The sequence below is a fragment of the Ahaetulla prasina genome, chromosome 2 (genome assembly GCF_028640845.1).
Source record: "Ahaetulla prasina isolate Xishuangbanna chromosome 2, ASM2864084v1, whole genome shotgun sequence".
Taxonomy (NCBI): Eukaryota; Metazoa; Chordata; class Lepidosauria; order Squamata; family Colubridae; genus Ahaetulla; species Ahaetulla prasina.
This window is the reverse complement of record NC_080540.1, coordinates 99,514,017-99,531,491: the sequence shown is the minus strand read 5'-3', so window position 1 is coordinate 99,531,491 and position 17,475 is coordinate 99,514,017. Positions and strand designations below refer to the sequence as shown.

General features: G+C 35.4%; 1 protein-coding gene across 7 annotated transcripts in view; it reads left to right on the top strand.

The window, feature by feature from the left end:
- AFF4 (ALF transcription elongation factor 4) overlaps nt 1-17,064 on the top strand; it is a 68,975-nt gene extending 51,911 nt beyond the window's left edge. For 3 of the 7 annotated variants that reach the window (XM_058166685.1, XM_058166683.1, XM_058166684.1), the window contains 5 exons: nt 2,675-2,763; nt 3,825-4,059; nt 4,976-5,073; nt 6,862-6,925; nt 7,017-8,070. In XM_058166685.1, coding sequence (XP_058022668.1) covers nt 2,675-2,763; nt 3,825-4,059; nt 4,976-5,073; nt 6,862-6,925; nt 7,017-7,157 — 627 coding nt within the window. In that variant the 3' untranslated portion in view covers nt 7,158-8,070. Of the gene's footprint in view, nt 1-2,674; nt 2,764-3,824; nt 4,060-4,975; nt 5,074-6,861; nt 6,926-7,016; nt 8,071-9,980; nt 10,053-10,660; nt 10,755-11,101; nt 11,146-12,234; nt 12,456-12,706 lie in introns of those variants that run through there. The other 4 variants (XM_058166681.1, XM_058166679.1, XM_058166682.1 and 1 more) reach the window with 2 other exon arrangements.
- Nucleotides 17,065-17,475: the final 411 nt, after the last annotated feature.

Genomic DNA, 17,475 nt, shown 5'->3' with positions numbered 1-17,475 from the left:
CAAAGCCCCATGAAATTCAGAAACAAGATACACCGACTAGAAACCAAATGTAGCAACGTTGCTTTCCTACAAAGAGCCCAAGAGCCATTGCTGCTCTTTTAAGCCTTATGGGATGGGCCAATCATCTCATGGCCTTACTCCCGAGTTGTCCTTTTTGCTTTAGCTGCTCTTGCCTTCTAGCCGCTCTTCGCATGCGTGCACTAGGAACAGGCTTATCCTGTTCCTCTGCCTCTCTGCTGTCCACCTCTGGAGGCTCCGGACTCTGCGCATCACTCCCAGATAGCCCTGGCCCCATCTCTGCCTCGGACACAGAACCCTTATCCAGGCCTTCCCCTGACTCCAGGACTGGCCCATTGTCCTTCCCAGCCTCCTCACTGTCCGACTCCACTGCTGGTTTCACGGGCTGCTGGTGGACCACAACACATACATACACATACATACACACACAAACACACACACACACACACACACACACATATATGTATGTATGTAATTTATATGCATACATATACACACACACACATATATATACATACATATATATATACACCATGGTTTTCCAAAAAGACAACCCACCTTGAAAAGAAGGCCTATCACATTTTTGAGCGCATGCAATCAAATTAAGCCCCACTCACAAAATTAGCCCTAATTAAGACCCTGCCCACCCCGGGGTGCAGGGAGTGGGGTGAAGCACACAGGTAAAAAATAAGCTAGGGTGGGGATGGGGGGCGTTGGAGCTACCCTTCTTACCAGGCCTCGCACACCCTGACATCTGCCTTGCCTCCTTCTGTGGCCTCTTGCCACCACTTGCACACATTGCCCCGGCCTCCGTTTCGCCTTCAGATGCCTGCCGGATCAATCCGGAGCTCTGTTATCGCCTGCAGATGGCAGGCATATGAAGGCAAAACAAAAGCCAGGGTGATGTGTGCGAATGGTGACAAGTGGCCGCAGAAGAAGTGGGCCAGCAGTGGGCTCCTGCTGGGTGGGGCTGTTGGTGCCACCGCTGTGAGGTGAGTCAATAATTAGAACCCTCCAAAATGAAGGCCCAGCCATTTTTTCGAGGGTCAAAAGAAAGTAAGATCTGGCCTCCTAAATATTTTTTAAATGCTTAACAGTAGTACATAAATAACTAGGTGGTTTAGGGTAGATATGTAAGTTATTCTTTTTTCCTGTTTGCCATGCAGCTTGACATTCCTGCGAGGTTTATTTTTTAAACTTATTTTGTTTTATTATATAATAAATTTGCATAGTTATATTGCTATATAATTTTTATTTCATTTTAATGAGAAGATATACTCAAATGTTTTTAGATCTGATTTAATATATTAATTGTTACAGTACTGTTTTGGCTTTGATGGGAAAAAATCTTTTGAATCATACTGGGCCAATGTAATGGCTGCAAAGGCCAGGGAAAAAATGCAGCTGCAGAATTCCCCACAAATACCACATAAGCATTTCTTACTGCACTTTTTCCCTTTTGAAGCCAAAGCACTGCACAGCCCTACTAACTTAATAGCATAATAAAAATATTCTTAAATATTTTTGGAAATAGTATACCATGTTTCCCTGAAAATAAGATCCTGTCTTATATTTTTTTTGAACCCTGAAATAAGTGCTTGGCCTTACTGCCATGCGCTCAAAAGCCCAATTGGGCTTATTATCAGGGGATGTCTTATTTTGGGGGAAACAGGGTAGTAAATAGGATTAGAAATTTCCATTTTTAGAAAATGCTGTTGTCAGCATAGCAAGAATTGTAGCCATATTGACAGTCTGTGGTCAATAAAAAGTGAGGTGTCACATTTGTTTGCATTCATCAAATTAAGCAGTATTTCTTGTATTATGGCATCATACAGCATCAATGTATGTTATTTACTTATAATATTGTGAGGAGTATTATTTGTAACAGTTGTAAGGAATTGTGGGTAGTAGGCTGGTAAAAAATGGAAGAAATAGCAATGACTTAAGTTGGTTGACAGCTTCATAAAAGGCAACTTGCCCCAAATGGGGAGAAATATGGGTGGAAACACTCAGTTTTTAAAGACATTTTGCCTTAATATAACTGAAAATAATGCTGGGAAATACCTTAATATAATTTCTAAGAATTTATATTTACCCTAGGGAACACATTAAAATTACCTTCTTGAAATCTGAGGTATTTTTGCTTCCTTGGTCTTTTGCCAAGATTGTTATCACTCATCAGGGTTTAGGAGAACTTGCCACATCCAACATGCCATGGCAAACTTGCTGGGACTAACTTGCCATGGCCATCTCACTGCAATCAAATCGCTGTGGGACAACTCACCAAGGCCAGCTCGCCACGGGACAAGCGTTACAATAGTATCAAGAAAAAATAGTGGCATTAAAAAGTAATGCCAAAAGAGAGACAAATGAAATAAGAATGACAAAATTAAAATAATTCTTGCTTGTTTTAAATAATTAGTTGAGTTGACCTGCAGCAAGTTGGCCATGGTGAGTTCCACGGCGAATTGGCCATGGCAAGTTGGCAGCAGTGAGTGGGCCATGGCGAGTTACCTATGGCAAGTTGTCCCATTCTGCACTCATACCATCCTAACATCACTGGCTTCTTTGAGAATTGTGGTGATTTATAAAAATCAGTATAGTTGATATTATTAAACTTTGTCTTGGTTATTATCTCTCAAATGTTCTATCACAGAACACAGAAGACAGCAGAGGCACTGAAAGCAAGAAAACTAAAGTGGAAGAAAAGCCTTCTTCAGCACACAAGACTTCTAGTAATAGAGAGTGAGTAATTTTCCAACCTATAATACACAAGTACATGTGTAAACACATTCTTACATATTCAGTTTCTAGTTTTCATTTCATCTGTGGATCAGGCAAATAATTTCTTTTTAAAAATTCAGTTGTATAGTATTATTTGAACGAACACTGATGCCAAGGTTATGTTTGTACACATTTAATATTTCCATTGCAGTTTTTAAACTTTAATAGGTCATTTTTAAGAGGTACTATTCCAAATATTGGGCATGTACATCTTTCTGGATTAAAGAATATTTTATTTGGAGACTTCAAACAAAGTGCTTCCAGCTGCTATGATGCCTCTGGAAGTTTCCATACACTTTATTTTTTTAATTTGTTTATTCTTATTTTTGAACTTCCCAATAGTCAAAGCTCTTGGGCACTTTACAATATAATACACTGAAACAAAATCAATTTATATAAAAACATCTGTATCACCTTTATATATTGATTAATATTTAATTTGATTTATAGGAACAAAGTTTTTTTAAAAGACGCTTTCTAAGCCTCTGCTTTTTTCTGTTTCCTTACTATTTGACATTTGCATTCCCTTGTTTTATTCAAAATACCTGCTTCCATTTTAATTGTGACAGTTTTGATTAGATGAAAACAAGTATTTCAGGCTGACATATATTTATTTATATTTTGGAGAAAAAAGGATTAGGACAAGGATTCTGGAAGATGGAATCTTTTTGTGATCTTGGCATATTGTAGTTAGTTGCACAGTCAGCCAGATGTTCAGACTGGATTTGGCATTTTTATCCACCTGTTGAATTCTTCCTAAGGACCTGAATAAGCAGATTTGTTATTTGATGCTGTTAAAGGTATCATTGCAAGATATAGACTGTTTCAAGTAAACTTGCCTTTTGCAGCTATCCTTTTGCTCAGTCTGAGAGAACTGTGTCATTCTCTTTCTCAAGTATAATAGTTTGATAAAATAAGTTTATTGCTTGGAAGCTGATTGTGCAAAAGCAAAAAATACTCTTTGCATATAATTAAGTACAACAAACCCTAATTCTGTTTCCTATTTTATTTGGTGAGGACAGATCTTCAAAGCAAAGCACTGTTAAAGAGAAGGATCTTCTCCCATCTCCAGCCACAACCTCAGTTGTTGCAAAAGATCCAAAGCAAGAGCATGGATCTCGGAAAAGAACTATTAGTCAGTCTTCTTCCTTGAAATCAGGCAGTAATAGTAACAAGGATAATAGCAGCACTAAAAGTAGCTCATCTAAGCAAAAGAAGACGGAAGGAAAGGCTTCAAATAACACTAAAGAAACAAAGGTAAAACATATTTCAGTTAGTGATTGTAATGTGTTTTTGGAGTCTTTAAATCTTGTGTGAAATTCAGCATATATAAACTTTATTTTTAAAAATGTCCTGCACTAAAACTCAGGCCTGCCATTAATCCTCTTCCTAATACCAGAGGCACTTAGTTGTTTCACATATCATGCCCCTCTGTGTAAAACAGGTGTGTCCATGTGATTTGGAACATTGCATCAATTGAGTCCCTAAATGGGTAAATGCCCAAGTAAATGGCTCTTCCCTGAAGATGTTTGAGCTGAGTTTAAGATGTTGAGGAACAGATCAGATTGTGTAGATAATATTGAGAGCTAAGCTAATAGATATGATCTCAATTAATGTTGGCATTCCTATATAAGCTTATATTTTTACAGCAGGGAAATAGTTGAATATTTAATCCAAGGATATACAGATATGGCCAAACATATTGGTAGCCATCCACTTCCCATCTGCTCACCCATCCCAACTTGCCATGAAGTAAATTCAAGCATGCAGAATATGATTTTGTCCATTTTGCAAATTCTACTACTATTTTTTAGATGAAAAGTCTGTTCGGAAAAAAAGTTAAAAGGGATGAAGCCTATTTTTTGTCAAATATTTACTGCATAGCCTAGCTCAACATAAGTTAGTGTACTATTACAGAGCCAAAAAAGCTTTATAATTGAAGTATTAAATGATGCAAAATAATTACTGTATTAACAATCTTCATGCAAATTATAATAGCACGATTATTAAAATCTCATCTACTTTCTGTTTTGAATTTATTATGATGATTAACAGTTTGTCAAGTTAGATTTGTGGCAAACATCTGGGCTGCATTTAATTAGCCTGAACTTGGCAATTGCAATGCCTCTCCTTCCAAACATGTTTTAATTAACTGTATTCTGTTTTTTCCAAGGAAAAGATTTTAAATAATTCTTCTAATTGTCCTTCTGCCTCCACCACAAGTTCCGATAGTTCAAAGTCCCGAAGAGCAAAGCTAGTATTTGATGACAGGTGAGAACAAAGATGAAAACCAGGTGCATGGTTTTGTTGCTAGAATGCGTGCCTAAAATTACGGAAATGTTTGGGTATAGTTCATATTAATTTTTTTCATAAACTATACTGTAATTTTTATACTTTATAAAAAGTTACAGGAGGATCTGTGGTAACCAAAAATCAAAAAGAATCTGCGAGCACTTTTTAAGATGAACACATTTCATAATCGTTCATGAGCATTCATCTGTAGTAGAATGTCCTGAGAGTTAAAATGCTCTGTTGTTGTTTTATGCTTGTCCTGAGTCCTGTTGTCAGATTTGTTCCATTAATTCATTTGTTCCATTAACAGGTCTGGCCTGTTTGTGCTACAAAAAATCTAGAGGGGCATTCCAGTTTTGTAGTGCTACATTTTTGGGGTGCCAATATGATTGTTGTTATATTTTAAAAATTGCTGATGAATAAGGTTGTTCCCCGAAGCTGAACAGTATTTTGAACTGATTTTCCAGCCTACCATACATCTATGGAGATTCTCAGTCATCCAGGTCATGGTTGTCCCAAAGGTCTTTGAAGAAGCTTCTTTAGCTCAGCTCTTCAAAGGAAAACCAGAAAGTCCAGTTGCCTCTTGAAAAACACCTTTGGGACAACCATGACCTGGATTATTGAGAATCTCCATAGATATATCCTAAGATCCCAAAGGGGATCTTTTTCTGACAATCATGCAAAATCTGACCCAAATTCATTACTGTATATTCAGCATGTGAACCCATTGCAGACAGTTGAGTCAAAGCTCGATCCAGTATATCTGTTATTCACAGAGATGTACAGATGTAAGTTCCAATACAGGAACATCGTCCATTTACACCAGTATTCTAAAACAGAGGCTCCCAACCTTTTGGGCATCAGGGACTGTGTTTTTCTACGGACTGAAGGGAGCGTGGTTTCATGTGCTGTCTGCATCCCGCAGATGGGGTGGACTGGTTTGTATGGACCAGTTTCTGGTATGCCATGGACCAGTTGGGGACCCCTGTTCTAAAAGCTCTGCGTTATATCAGTGCAGATTGAAGAACAGTGAACATTACTAGACTGGAGTTACGTCTTGGAGAAGATAAGAGGGTTTGTGCTTGTTTGCTTGTTTGTTTTGGAGGCAGGAAGATGACTATTTCATCACTGGTTTCTGGCACAGTATCCTAAATACAGTAGTATTAAAAGTGTTTACTGCTCCTGGTATCAGTATATAATTGTGCAACCCAAGAAAAGTTATTTCCCATGCCAAATTAGTGACAATTTAGGCAGGCTTCCTCATTTCATTCCATTTTTAAAAAATTCTGTCTCAGTTAAATGAGATATTTAGCCCACTCCTAGTCACTTCTGTTAAACTTTGCCATTTCATGGGAATTAGGTAGTGTGCCTTTTCTATGACAGCCATTGTCCTATGGAAAACTGTTTACCCTGAAGTTCAGCAGGTTTCTACCTTCCTAGCCTACCAAAAAGTGTTGAAAACTTGAGCTTTTCCCATCATCTTCGAGATAGGATAAGATGACTGCATGTCAGAAACTTCATTTAGTGCCAGGTTTTTGTTTTTAATGTTTATGGCTTTTATAGCTTTAATATGGCTTTCATGTTTTATTATGGATATTTTTTTATTTTGTGGGAGCCACCCAGAGTTTGTTGCAAGATAGCTAGCTATATAAATGTTTTGAATAAATACTCTTTGCACTCCATCCTCAAATAGACACAAATAATGAAATAAGCAGAGCAAGAAAGATTAGACATTTTGTAATTTTATTGTTTCATTTTATGTTGCAGAAGCTACTCAGCAGATCACTACTTGCAAGAAGCAAAGAAATTAAAACATAATGCTGATGCACTGGTAAGAAAAATGTATTGTCTGCTGAGTGAATCCTTTTAAGGTGAATTCTTTGACTCTGTCATAAATCTCCATGTAAGACTTTTTTTTTTAGTCTGACAGGTTTGAAAAAGCTGTTTATTACCTTGATGCTGTAGTTTCATTTATTGAATGTGGGAATGCATTGGAGAAAAATGCTCAGGAATCCAAGTCCCCATTCCCTATGTATTCTGAAACTGTGGAGCTCATCAAGTAAGTTATATAGACAATCAATTAATATAATTACCAGAATAGGGACACAATAGGGAATTGTACTCCTAAGTGATATACTATTAATAGTTGGTTTTAGAGATGTTCTTCAGTTGCCAACATTTGTTTATAAGACTTATATGGCAGCTTTTTTTTTTGTACAATAATCGTGGATGATTCACAAAAATAGCAATAAAAACATAAGGAATCAATCAAATGAACATCAAAAACTCCCAATGGCCCATTTAGCAATATTTACATTGACCAGACTACAGCCTCATCCTAACTCAGCACATAAAAGAATCAGTTCTTCCAAGGCCTTCAGGAAAGCAAGGAGGGTAGTGGCCTGCTTTCTAGGTCCCAGCAGATGCAACATTTACGATATCTGGAGCAAACATGCCCACCTTCTCTGATATGCTACACTTTGAATTGCAAAACTGGAGAGCAGTGGAGAAGTATAGACAAAGTACCCAAAACTTTGCATGTTGCTGCATTCCAGACCAGTTGTAACTTCCAGATTGTCTTCAAGGGAAGCCATATAACTCACGTTGTGATCTAACTGGGAAATGATTAGGAAGTAAATGATTGTAAGCAAGGCCTTCCCATCTAGGAATGGGTGCAGTTGCTACATGAGTTGAATCTGTCCTATCATTAAATGAGATGAATCTGTCCAAAAGCTCCCCTAGCTTGCTCCTTGAGCCTGCACTGTAGTCCAGAATGCCCCCACCCCAAATTGTGCACAACTCTATCCAAGAGAAAGCAACCCTAGCGGGAGTTAAACATGGCACCAGATCCAAGGGGACCCAAACCCAGTCCCACTACATTTTCCTAGGTTAAGTTGGATTTGGTTCCTCCCATCCAGATTCTCACAGCCTCTAGGCACTGAGTCAATATCTGAACTAAATTGCCTTGCCAACTAGGAATGGAAATGTATAACAGAATATATCATTGGGTTTTTATTGTTGTTTAGTTTGTGGCCAAAGTAAGATATTAAATCTTATATAGAAATAGTTAATATTTTACAAGTGTTTGCAAAACTAAATATCATTTTAAACACTTTCTTAACTTTTAGCTTTCTACAGTGTATTTTGCTATACTTGACATGGTTTTAAGAAATGGGGAATGCTCAGTATATAAGCTCTTTGGGTGATATTTTTTTATTTTGTGGGAGCCACCCAGAGTTTGTTGCAAGATAGCTAGCTATATAAATGTTTTGAATAAATACTCTTTGCACTCCATCCTCAAATAGACACAAATAATGAAATAAGCAGAGTAAGAAAGATTAGACATTTTGTAATTTTATTGTTTCATTTTATGTTGCAGAAGCTACTCAGCAGATCACTACTTGCAAGAAGCAAAGAAATTAAAACATAATGCTGATGCACTGGTAAGAAAAATGTATTGTCTGCTGATTGAATCCTTTTAAGGTGAATTCTTTGACTCTGTCATAAATCTCCATGTAAGACTTTTTTTTTTAGTCTGACAGGTTTGAAAAAGCTGTTTATTACCTTGATGCTGTAGTTTCATTTATTGAATGTGGGAATGCATTGGAGAAAAATGCTCAGGAATCCAAGTCCCCATTCCCTATGTATTCTGAAACTGTGGAGCTCATCAAGTAAGTTATATAGACAATCAATTAATATAATTACCAGAATAGGGACACAATAGGGAATTGTACTCCTAAGTGATATACTATTAATAGTTGGTTTTAGAGATGTTCTTCAGTTGCCAACATTTGTTTATAAGACTTATATGGCAGCTTTTTTTTTTGTACAATAATCGTGGATGATTCACAAAAATAGCAATAAAAACATAAGGAATCAATCAAATGAACATCAAAAACTCCCAATGGCCCATTTAGCAATATTTACATTGACCAGACTACAGCCTCATCCTAACTCAGCACATAAAAGAATCAGTTCTTCCAAGGCCTTCAGGAAAGCAAGGAGGGTAGTGGCCTGCTTTCTAGGTCCCAGCAGATGCAACATTTACGATATCTGGAGCAAACATGCCCACCTTCTCTGATATGCTACACTTTGAATTGCAAAACTGGAGAGCAGTGGAGAAGTATAGACAAAGTACCCAAAACTTTGCATGTTGCTGCATTCCAGACCAGTTGTAACTTCCAGATTGTCTTCAAGGGAAGCCATATAACTCACGTTGTGATCTAACTGGGAAATGATTAGAAGTAAATGATTGTAAGCAAGGCCTTCCCATCTAGGAATGGGTGCAGTTGCTACATGAGTTGAATCTGTCCTATCATTAAATGAGATGAATCTGTCCAAAAGCTCCCCTAGCTTGCTCCTTGAGCCTGCACTGTAGTCCAGAATGCCCCCACCCCAAATTGTGCACAACTCTATCCAAGAGAAAGCAACCCTAGCGGGAGTTAAACATGGCACCAGATCCAAGGGGACCCAAACCCAGTCCCACTACATTTTCCTAGGTTAAGTTGGATTTGGTTCCTCCCATCCAGATTCTCACAGCCTCTAGGCACTGAGTCAATATCTGAACTAAATTGCCTTGCCAACTAGGAATGGAAATGTATAACAGAATATATCATTGGGTTTTTATTGTTGTTTAGTTTGTGGCCAAAGTAAGATATTAAATCTTATATAGAAATAGTTAATATTTTACAAGTGTTTGCAAAACTAAATATCATTTTAAACACTTTCTTAACTTTTAGCTTTGTACAGTGTATTTTGCTATACTTGACATGGTTTTAAGAAATGGGGAATGCTCAGTATATAAGCTCTTTGGGTGATATTTTTTTTAAAAATAAAAGCGAAAAAGAATTTTAAAATGTATTATTCGTCTTATTTTTTGGTTGAAGGTACACTATGAAGCTAAAGAATTGCTCAGCACCAGATGCAACTGCTGCAGACAAAAGGCTAGCAGTACTATGGTATGTATTCAGAACTAAATTAGAAAGATGGAAATAGCTAGAGGCAAAATGTATTTGGGCAGACTTTCATTTTCTGTGTGGTCAGATAAAGCAGGACTGGATTAGATTTTTTAGTTTTTTAAATTTTAAATTTTAAATTTTGTACTGATTTTAATTGGTTTTGTTATTTTTAGTTAAATTGGCCGGTTAAATATTTCATTTTAAAATTATTTTAAATTTATTGTCTATCTATGTATTTTAATAAGGCTGTACACCGCCCTGAGTCCTTCAGGAAAAGGGCGGTCTAGAAATTTAATTAATAAATAAATAAAAAATAAATATATTACTATTCTAATTTAATATCTGCTTAGACTGGAAGCAACACAATCACTAAATAAAATAAATAAAAATTATTTGCTGTATTATTAATAATAAAGCAAAAAAGCCTAATTGAGTTTTAATATTTGCATTTCTTTTTAATCTTTATTGAAATTTAACTATTTCAATTAAAAAACTATTTTTTAAAGAATCTCAGTAGAAGTGCAATTTCTACTTTAAAATAAATTAAAGATCAGTGAGGAACTTTCATTAGCAAATTTCTAAAGTAGTAGCATTCTTCTTTTTATTAGTCTGAGATGCCAGTCCCTCTTATATTTAAGACTTTTCAAGCTGAAGAAGGAAAGTGCGTTAAAATATTCCAAGACACTGACTGAACATTTGAAGGTAAAAACGTGTGTTTTTAAAAAATGTATTAACTTGCAATTTGAAAATTTGTTTGTCTTTTCCTAAATATATGTTATCATTGATATAATTCAGCATTAATGCTTTTGGAAAGTTTATTGTGTCACTTATTTAATTATGCAGACCTGTTTACATTTCATTTTAGTAGTGATTATGCCTAGATTTGACTTCCATTCTTACTCAAATTCTTCCTGGTGCTGTAACATTTTTTAAATTGATTATAATAAAGCATTTCATGGATTGATTCGGTTTTTTAGAAGTTTGTTGTTGTAGAACGTATAGTATTGAATTTGCATTCATTTTTAAATTTGTGGGTTTTTCCTAAACAGAATTCTTATAACAATTCTCAAGCCCCATCACCTGGTATGGGAAGGTAAGCATTTATGTAATGTATTACTGTGTCTTTTGTATGAAGGCATGAATTAAACAGTGAAAACATGAAATGGATATCTGAAATTCCAATCCAGTTTTGAAGCATTATAAAAGCAGTTGTTCTATAAGTCTTTACTTTTAAATTAATTTGTGGGTAAATCTTTTATATATATATATGTTTTAAATGACAGAACTTTTCTGTCTTCTCCTGATAGATTCAAACTTCTTATGCAGACTTCTGTCAAATTTTCACAAATAAATTTTCACAAATAAAGGGGAAGGGGGTTTTATTGCATAATTACTTCATCTACCAGAGAAGTAGTGATAGTAGTAATAGTATAACACTAATAATATCACTGAACACTTATAAGCAGTTTGGATGGAGATTGTATAATAATAATATAATAATATTAAGTAAATAATATTATGCAAGTTCAAGTCCCACCAGGCCCAAGGTTGACTCAGCCTTCCATCCTTTATAAGGTAGGTAAAATGAGGACCCAGATTGTTGGGGGCAATAAAAGTTGACTTTGTATATAATATACAAATGGATGAAGACTATTGCTTAACATTGTGTAAGCTACCCTGAGTCTTCGGAGAAGGGCGGGATATAAATTTAAATAAAATAAAAAATAATATAATATAATAAGAGATTGTACACATGGACCCCAATCATAATTCATTTTCCAGAACAAACACATACATGTTTGTGTGTTTGAAAAATTAGATGGACAGAAATTGTATGTTGCCTGTCTCTCAACTACCGTGGGCAATGCACAACAATCAAAGAACTTACAATTAAGCATAAAAAATAATTTATAAAAACAAGGAGTGCTTAGTACTCTTTATATTCAGTTGCCTCCTTAGAAAGGGTGTTTAAAGGAGGTTTAATACTGGATGCTACAGGGGTTTCTGCTGCAGCTATCAGATAACTCAGGGCACAGATATTTAAATTGTATTTCTGTAGTTAATAGCAGAATGCCGATTTTGAATTACGTAACTTTATAGGAGTTTTGTAGTTTTGCAAGTATTAGTAAAGTTTTCTGTTTTGCAACTGTTAGTAAAGAAAGTTTCCCCTTTTATTTTTTAGCAAACCTGTCAGTATGCCGTCTCCGGTTTCACCGAAATTGTCTCCAGGGAATTCAGGAAATTACTCGTCAGGGTCAACCAACCCTTCAGGGAGTGCTTCTTCAGTTACTATTCCACAGAGGATACATCAGATGGCGGCCAGCTACGTCCAGGTTACTTCCAACTTTCTGTATGCCACTGAAATTTGGGACCAAGCAGATCAGCTTGCCAGAGAACAAAAGGGTAAGATTGTACTGCATTAATTTATACTCCAGAGGAGTGAACTTTTTTCACATTAAAAAAAAGAAAAGAAAGCGTTGCTGCTGCTGAATCAATTAAAGCAATAAAGCTTTGATATATTTTCCAATCTCTTTTTGGATTATAGTTTTATAAAAATTAACAAGGCATGTGACTTTTATCAATTTGTTTTGGGAGATGTCATGGGAAACAGTCTTTTTCAATCTGATTATTTTTCTTTTCTATTTTTTCTATAGAATTTTTTGCAGAACTGGACAAAGTTATGGGTCCTCTGATCTTTAATGCAAGTGTTATGACAGATCTGGTACATTACACCCGACAGGGATTACATTGGTTGCGTTTAGATGCCAAGTGACAACTGGATTGAAGTAAGAGGCTTGCTGCCTCTGATTTTTTTTCAACACTGTGTCATAAAAAAATAAATAAGGAAGACTGCCATAATGAAAGCAAAGAAAGTGAAATCAAAGAGAAAGGAACACTTTCCTGTGTCTCCCAGCATCATGTGTGTAAGAACCTCCAAACATTGTGTTAATGAACTTTTTCAGCTGACCCCATTTTAAAAAAGAATATTTAAAAATAGTTTAAACTCTGCAATGTTTTAATGTACGATGGATTCACTGATTTGCAATTGGATTGGAATTCCAATAATGATGCCTAACAAATCTGTTTTAAAACTTATTTATTTTAATTTGTTTTTAAAAGCTGTGTTTTGGGGCTGGTTTAAAACTTAGCTGTTTTTCCTATGAATTTTACCTAATCAAGTACTTAGTGAAGATTAAATGTAGACACTTTATTTAAGTATTTTGTGAGCTTTGTTATTCTGTAATGTCTTGTGATGGTGGAGCTTGTAAGAGAAAGTCAGGGTTGATAGATTTTAAAGTGTAGACACACACATTTTCCTGCATATTTAAGTCAACCCTTAATGATGGCCACAGTTTTATTGATGTGCTAAGTTCCAAGGTTATAACTTCATCAATTAAATCATTTGAAGTCAAAATATTCAAGTATTTGTATGGCAAATGAGTTTCGAAACACATGTCTTAACACTAATAATCGCAGTACGTTACAAAATATTGCATTTAATGCAATATTCGATGTGATGTGAGTCACAATGGACTTCCGTCTCCAAGTATAAAATAGGAATGGTTTCAGATGGACAATCTTGTACTTTGGTGCAGCCTCTTTTATTTCCTAACTTGTAATTGTTAGACACCAAAGCTTCTAACAGTAGAAATTCCTTATGTGAAACTGATGTGCTTCATCAGAAAACACCATGTGTGACAAACATCTGTCTTTGTCAGAATTACGTAATGGACGAGACGGGCTAGAGAATAGACCTGTGAATTACAGGGACATTTTAAACTGTTTGGTCCAATTAATTTGAAATTTTGCTTTTATGCCATTCTGTGGCACATTCATTAATGTTAAATGTTTGTGATGGGAACAGATTATTTAATTATAATGAAATAACTGTGATCAGCAAGAATCATGCATGGAAATCTGCTTTAAGGTTAATAAGCAAGGTACCTTTTCATAGAAGGTGCTTATCTGACTAAAAGAAAAAAATACTGCTTTAGCGTCCCTATCATGTCTGGTGTGCCTTATGCCTTTTTAGATGAAGATTTTAAATACTGTTTACAAGACGTTTTACACTTAGGACCTGGTATCCAGTCAGTCTCCAGCAGTAAAATTGTACTTCCTTTTCCTAGTGGCTGTCATTTGTTGACAATTCATGTTGCTTGTGCTTTAGAGTCAGACTCTAAACCTTTTCGTTGTGGAATTGTGATATGCTGCTTTGCCTGCCCTTGTTCCTAAAACCCACCCAGATGTGAACATGCATGTTCAAGAAAACAATTGCACTAAAATAATGTCTAGCTGTATAGCTATGTGCCAAAATGATGGCGAGTTTTGAAAGAAGGATAGAATTTTACACCGATTAGTATTGCAGTATCTTTGGGACAGTGAAAGTTCAGTAGCTTCATAAATTATAACAATTAAAGAATAGTTTGTATATTCATAGAGATTTGTATCCTGATGGGATACATGGTTTCTTTTATACCCTGATACTTCCGATCTGTTTCGTTGAAGTTGCTAATCACTTGGTTTGTATTCTGTCATTAAAGCTTACTGTTGCACCCTGCAGCACAAGAATGAGTCTTGAGAGCAGAAGAAAAACATGTAGGCACAACCATACAGCATTTTTGTTTATACAAAAAAGTATATTGTGGTTTTGCCATGTAAGTGATTGAATTATCACTGTAAATTTACTATGTGCAAAAATCACATTAGCTAATCAATAATGGGAAAACCCATCTGTTTATATGAAATTGCAACATACTAGTGTTCCACATACTTGTGTTCCTTTCAGTCAGTGTGAGCAGCTGTCTTGGAGAAGATTTTTTAAATTGCTCCCTTAGCAAACAGTTTATTGTATTTACTCTCAACACAGAGATTAAAGAGTTAAAGAAATATTTTTAGCAGGCTTTCGGTGTTTATTTCATGTGAGCTGCTTGAGTAAAAATATCAATTGTGAAAAGCAATTTTAAAATATATGCATTTTCATAAACCATAGATTCAAGAGGAAGAGCACAGATTCCTGCTAGCTTCAAATAATAAATAGCTAATTTTCCAAGACTAATTTTCTTGCTAATATCAAAAGTCAACATCCTTGACATTTGAAAGTGCCTGACACATTTATTATAGTAAAATCTTTACATTATCCCAGCGTGGATTATAGGCGCTCTTCTTATAAGGTGCTGCAATGATCATTTGACTAGTTTGCTTCCTTTTGTACCCATTTAACATAGACTAGCAGTAAGAAAATGTCTCTTTTTTTATCTATTGTTTTTAAAACTAGAATAGTGTATATCAGACTGATTTTTTTATATATCTCCAGATACTTCCTAAGTGTTTGTCTCTTTATTAATTTAGCAAGGCTTCTCTAGGTTTCAATGTAGACTTAAGCTGCAATGAATTTACCTGTTGCAATAGCTGTCTCGTGGAGGTCCTGTTTGGGTGTCCTAAATAAACTGATTGTTTATTCATAATAAATTGTTTGTTTTCCAATTTAAGGATCAGTCGAATTTTCAAGCAATTGAAATCAAATTATCAACTTTTAAAATGCCACCTAACTTCAGCTGTCTCAGGAGTGCATGAGTAATTTGCCAAAGTTCATTGTTAAGTGCAAGGACGTAATAAACTTAAAGTTCAAAGGCAAGTGACTTTCCTTAATCTGCCTTTTATTGAGTTGGACTTAATCTGTGTTGAGCCTATTGCATATACAACTCGGCCCATAACAGAAATTGTTCAATTATTTTCGTTTGAAAACTCTGGAATATTATATATTATCGAGTCCATGACTGAGCGTTAACACATATCAGTGTTTTAATATATCCCAGTGATGCGTCTTTATAAGATGGCTTAATACTTTACACCTGAGTGAGCAAAATGAATTGCTTTATCGCACACATAATTTTGATCTCTCCCCCCCCCCCCAAAAAAAAAAAAACTTGCTGAGTTTTAGAAGAACAATTCACGAATGATAGGATAAAATCCACTAGAGATCTTGAAATGCTTTGCCAGAGTGTTGGCAGTGAATTTTTCAGACTGTATTAGTCTGAGAGATTATAAAAGTTTCATTTTGGGCATTAGGAATAGGTTAGAAAACAATTGGCATATTCCATTCTAAAATGAAGTTCTGATGGCAAATTTAGTCTAGGATCCAGTGATTTTGTACATACGTGGCTTCTTCCTTTTGGTTCTTAAATGAACATCCAGGGTGCTAGACTAAATGACCCCAACGTGTTCAAATACAATTTAAGTCTCGTATCTGTAAAGAGCAAATGGTTATAGACCTTTTGACAGCAGTATGCAATTTGTAATATACGTGTTTCTAATACTATATCTATATGCAGAAATAGATGAAATTAAGCCTGTTCAAAGTTCGTTATTATCTGTGTTAGATTATAGTACATCTAACTACATCACAATATCTATTGAGTGTTGAGCCATCCTCATTTTGATGGTGGTGATAAATTTCGCATTTTATGCAGGAATGCTTTCAGTTTCTTTTAGATTGTTGAAGCTTGATTATTATGATTTTATACAAAACAACTAATGTAAGAGTGTTTATAAAGCAGGTGCAGCCATATGGCGCCAATAGGTATATTTGCTTGCCGAAGGCAAGTAAGTCACAGCTGCAGCAGATAACTGTATAGTTTGCCAAATTTGGCAGTTTATAGGAAATACTAACTTTGCCATGTATAATTCCTCGTCCTGTAATCAACTCTGCAGTATTTTTATTAAAATGATTTAAATGGGCCTGAGCAAATCAAGTTGAATACATTTAACCAATGGAAGGAGAAAGCAGCCTCCAAATCATAGGATAAGAGTCTTGAATAGCAAATATTTCATAAATATTTGGGTCAAGGACATAATTATTTTAAATTGAGCAGAAAGCAGTATTGTGGGAAATTTGAGTTTCCAGTGGTTCAACAGTATACTTTACTAGTGAACACTATTATGCAACTTCATTTCTCCCCAGGGTGTAACAAACACAGTTTAGCTGTACAATACAAAATGTGATGATCAGTTTTATTCTTTTAGATAAGTTCAGTGTATTTATGGCATTTTATAATGGCGTACGGGAGATAAATTACTAATAAAACTCACTGGAGTGAGGCTGTTCTGGAAATGCAAGCATTTTCACTAAATGCGTTTATGCCCTCCGCATTTATTGATTGATCTGAGTTCTGAACAAATTCAGTTCATTTGTACCATCGCTTCCACTAAGAAACCTGTTGAACTTACTGAAATGTTGGGTTTGCTTCTTGGTTCTATTTAAAAACTTATTGGCAAAGCATTTTGTTTCTGATAATGTGACTGCCAAAATAGGAATGATGTTGGCATATTGGATTCAAAACCATTTTCTCTCTCTTAGTGAATAAATAACATCAAAGCTGCAGCCACTGTCCCATGATGATTAATATGTCTGGAAATGTGGCTG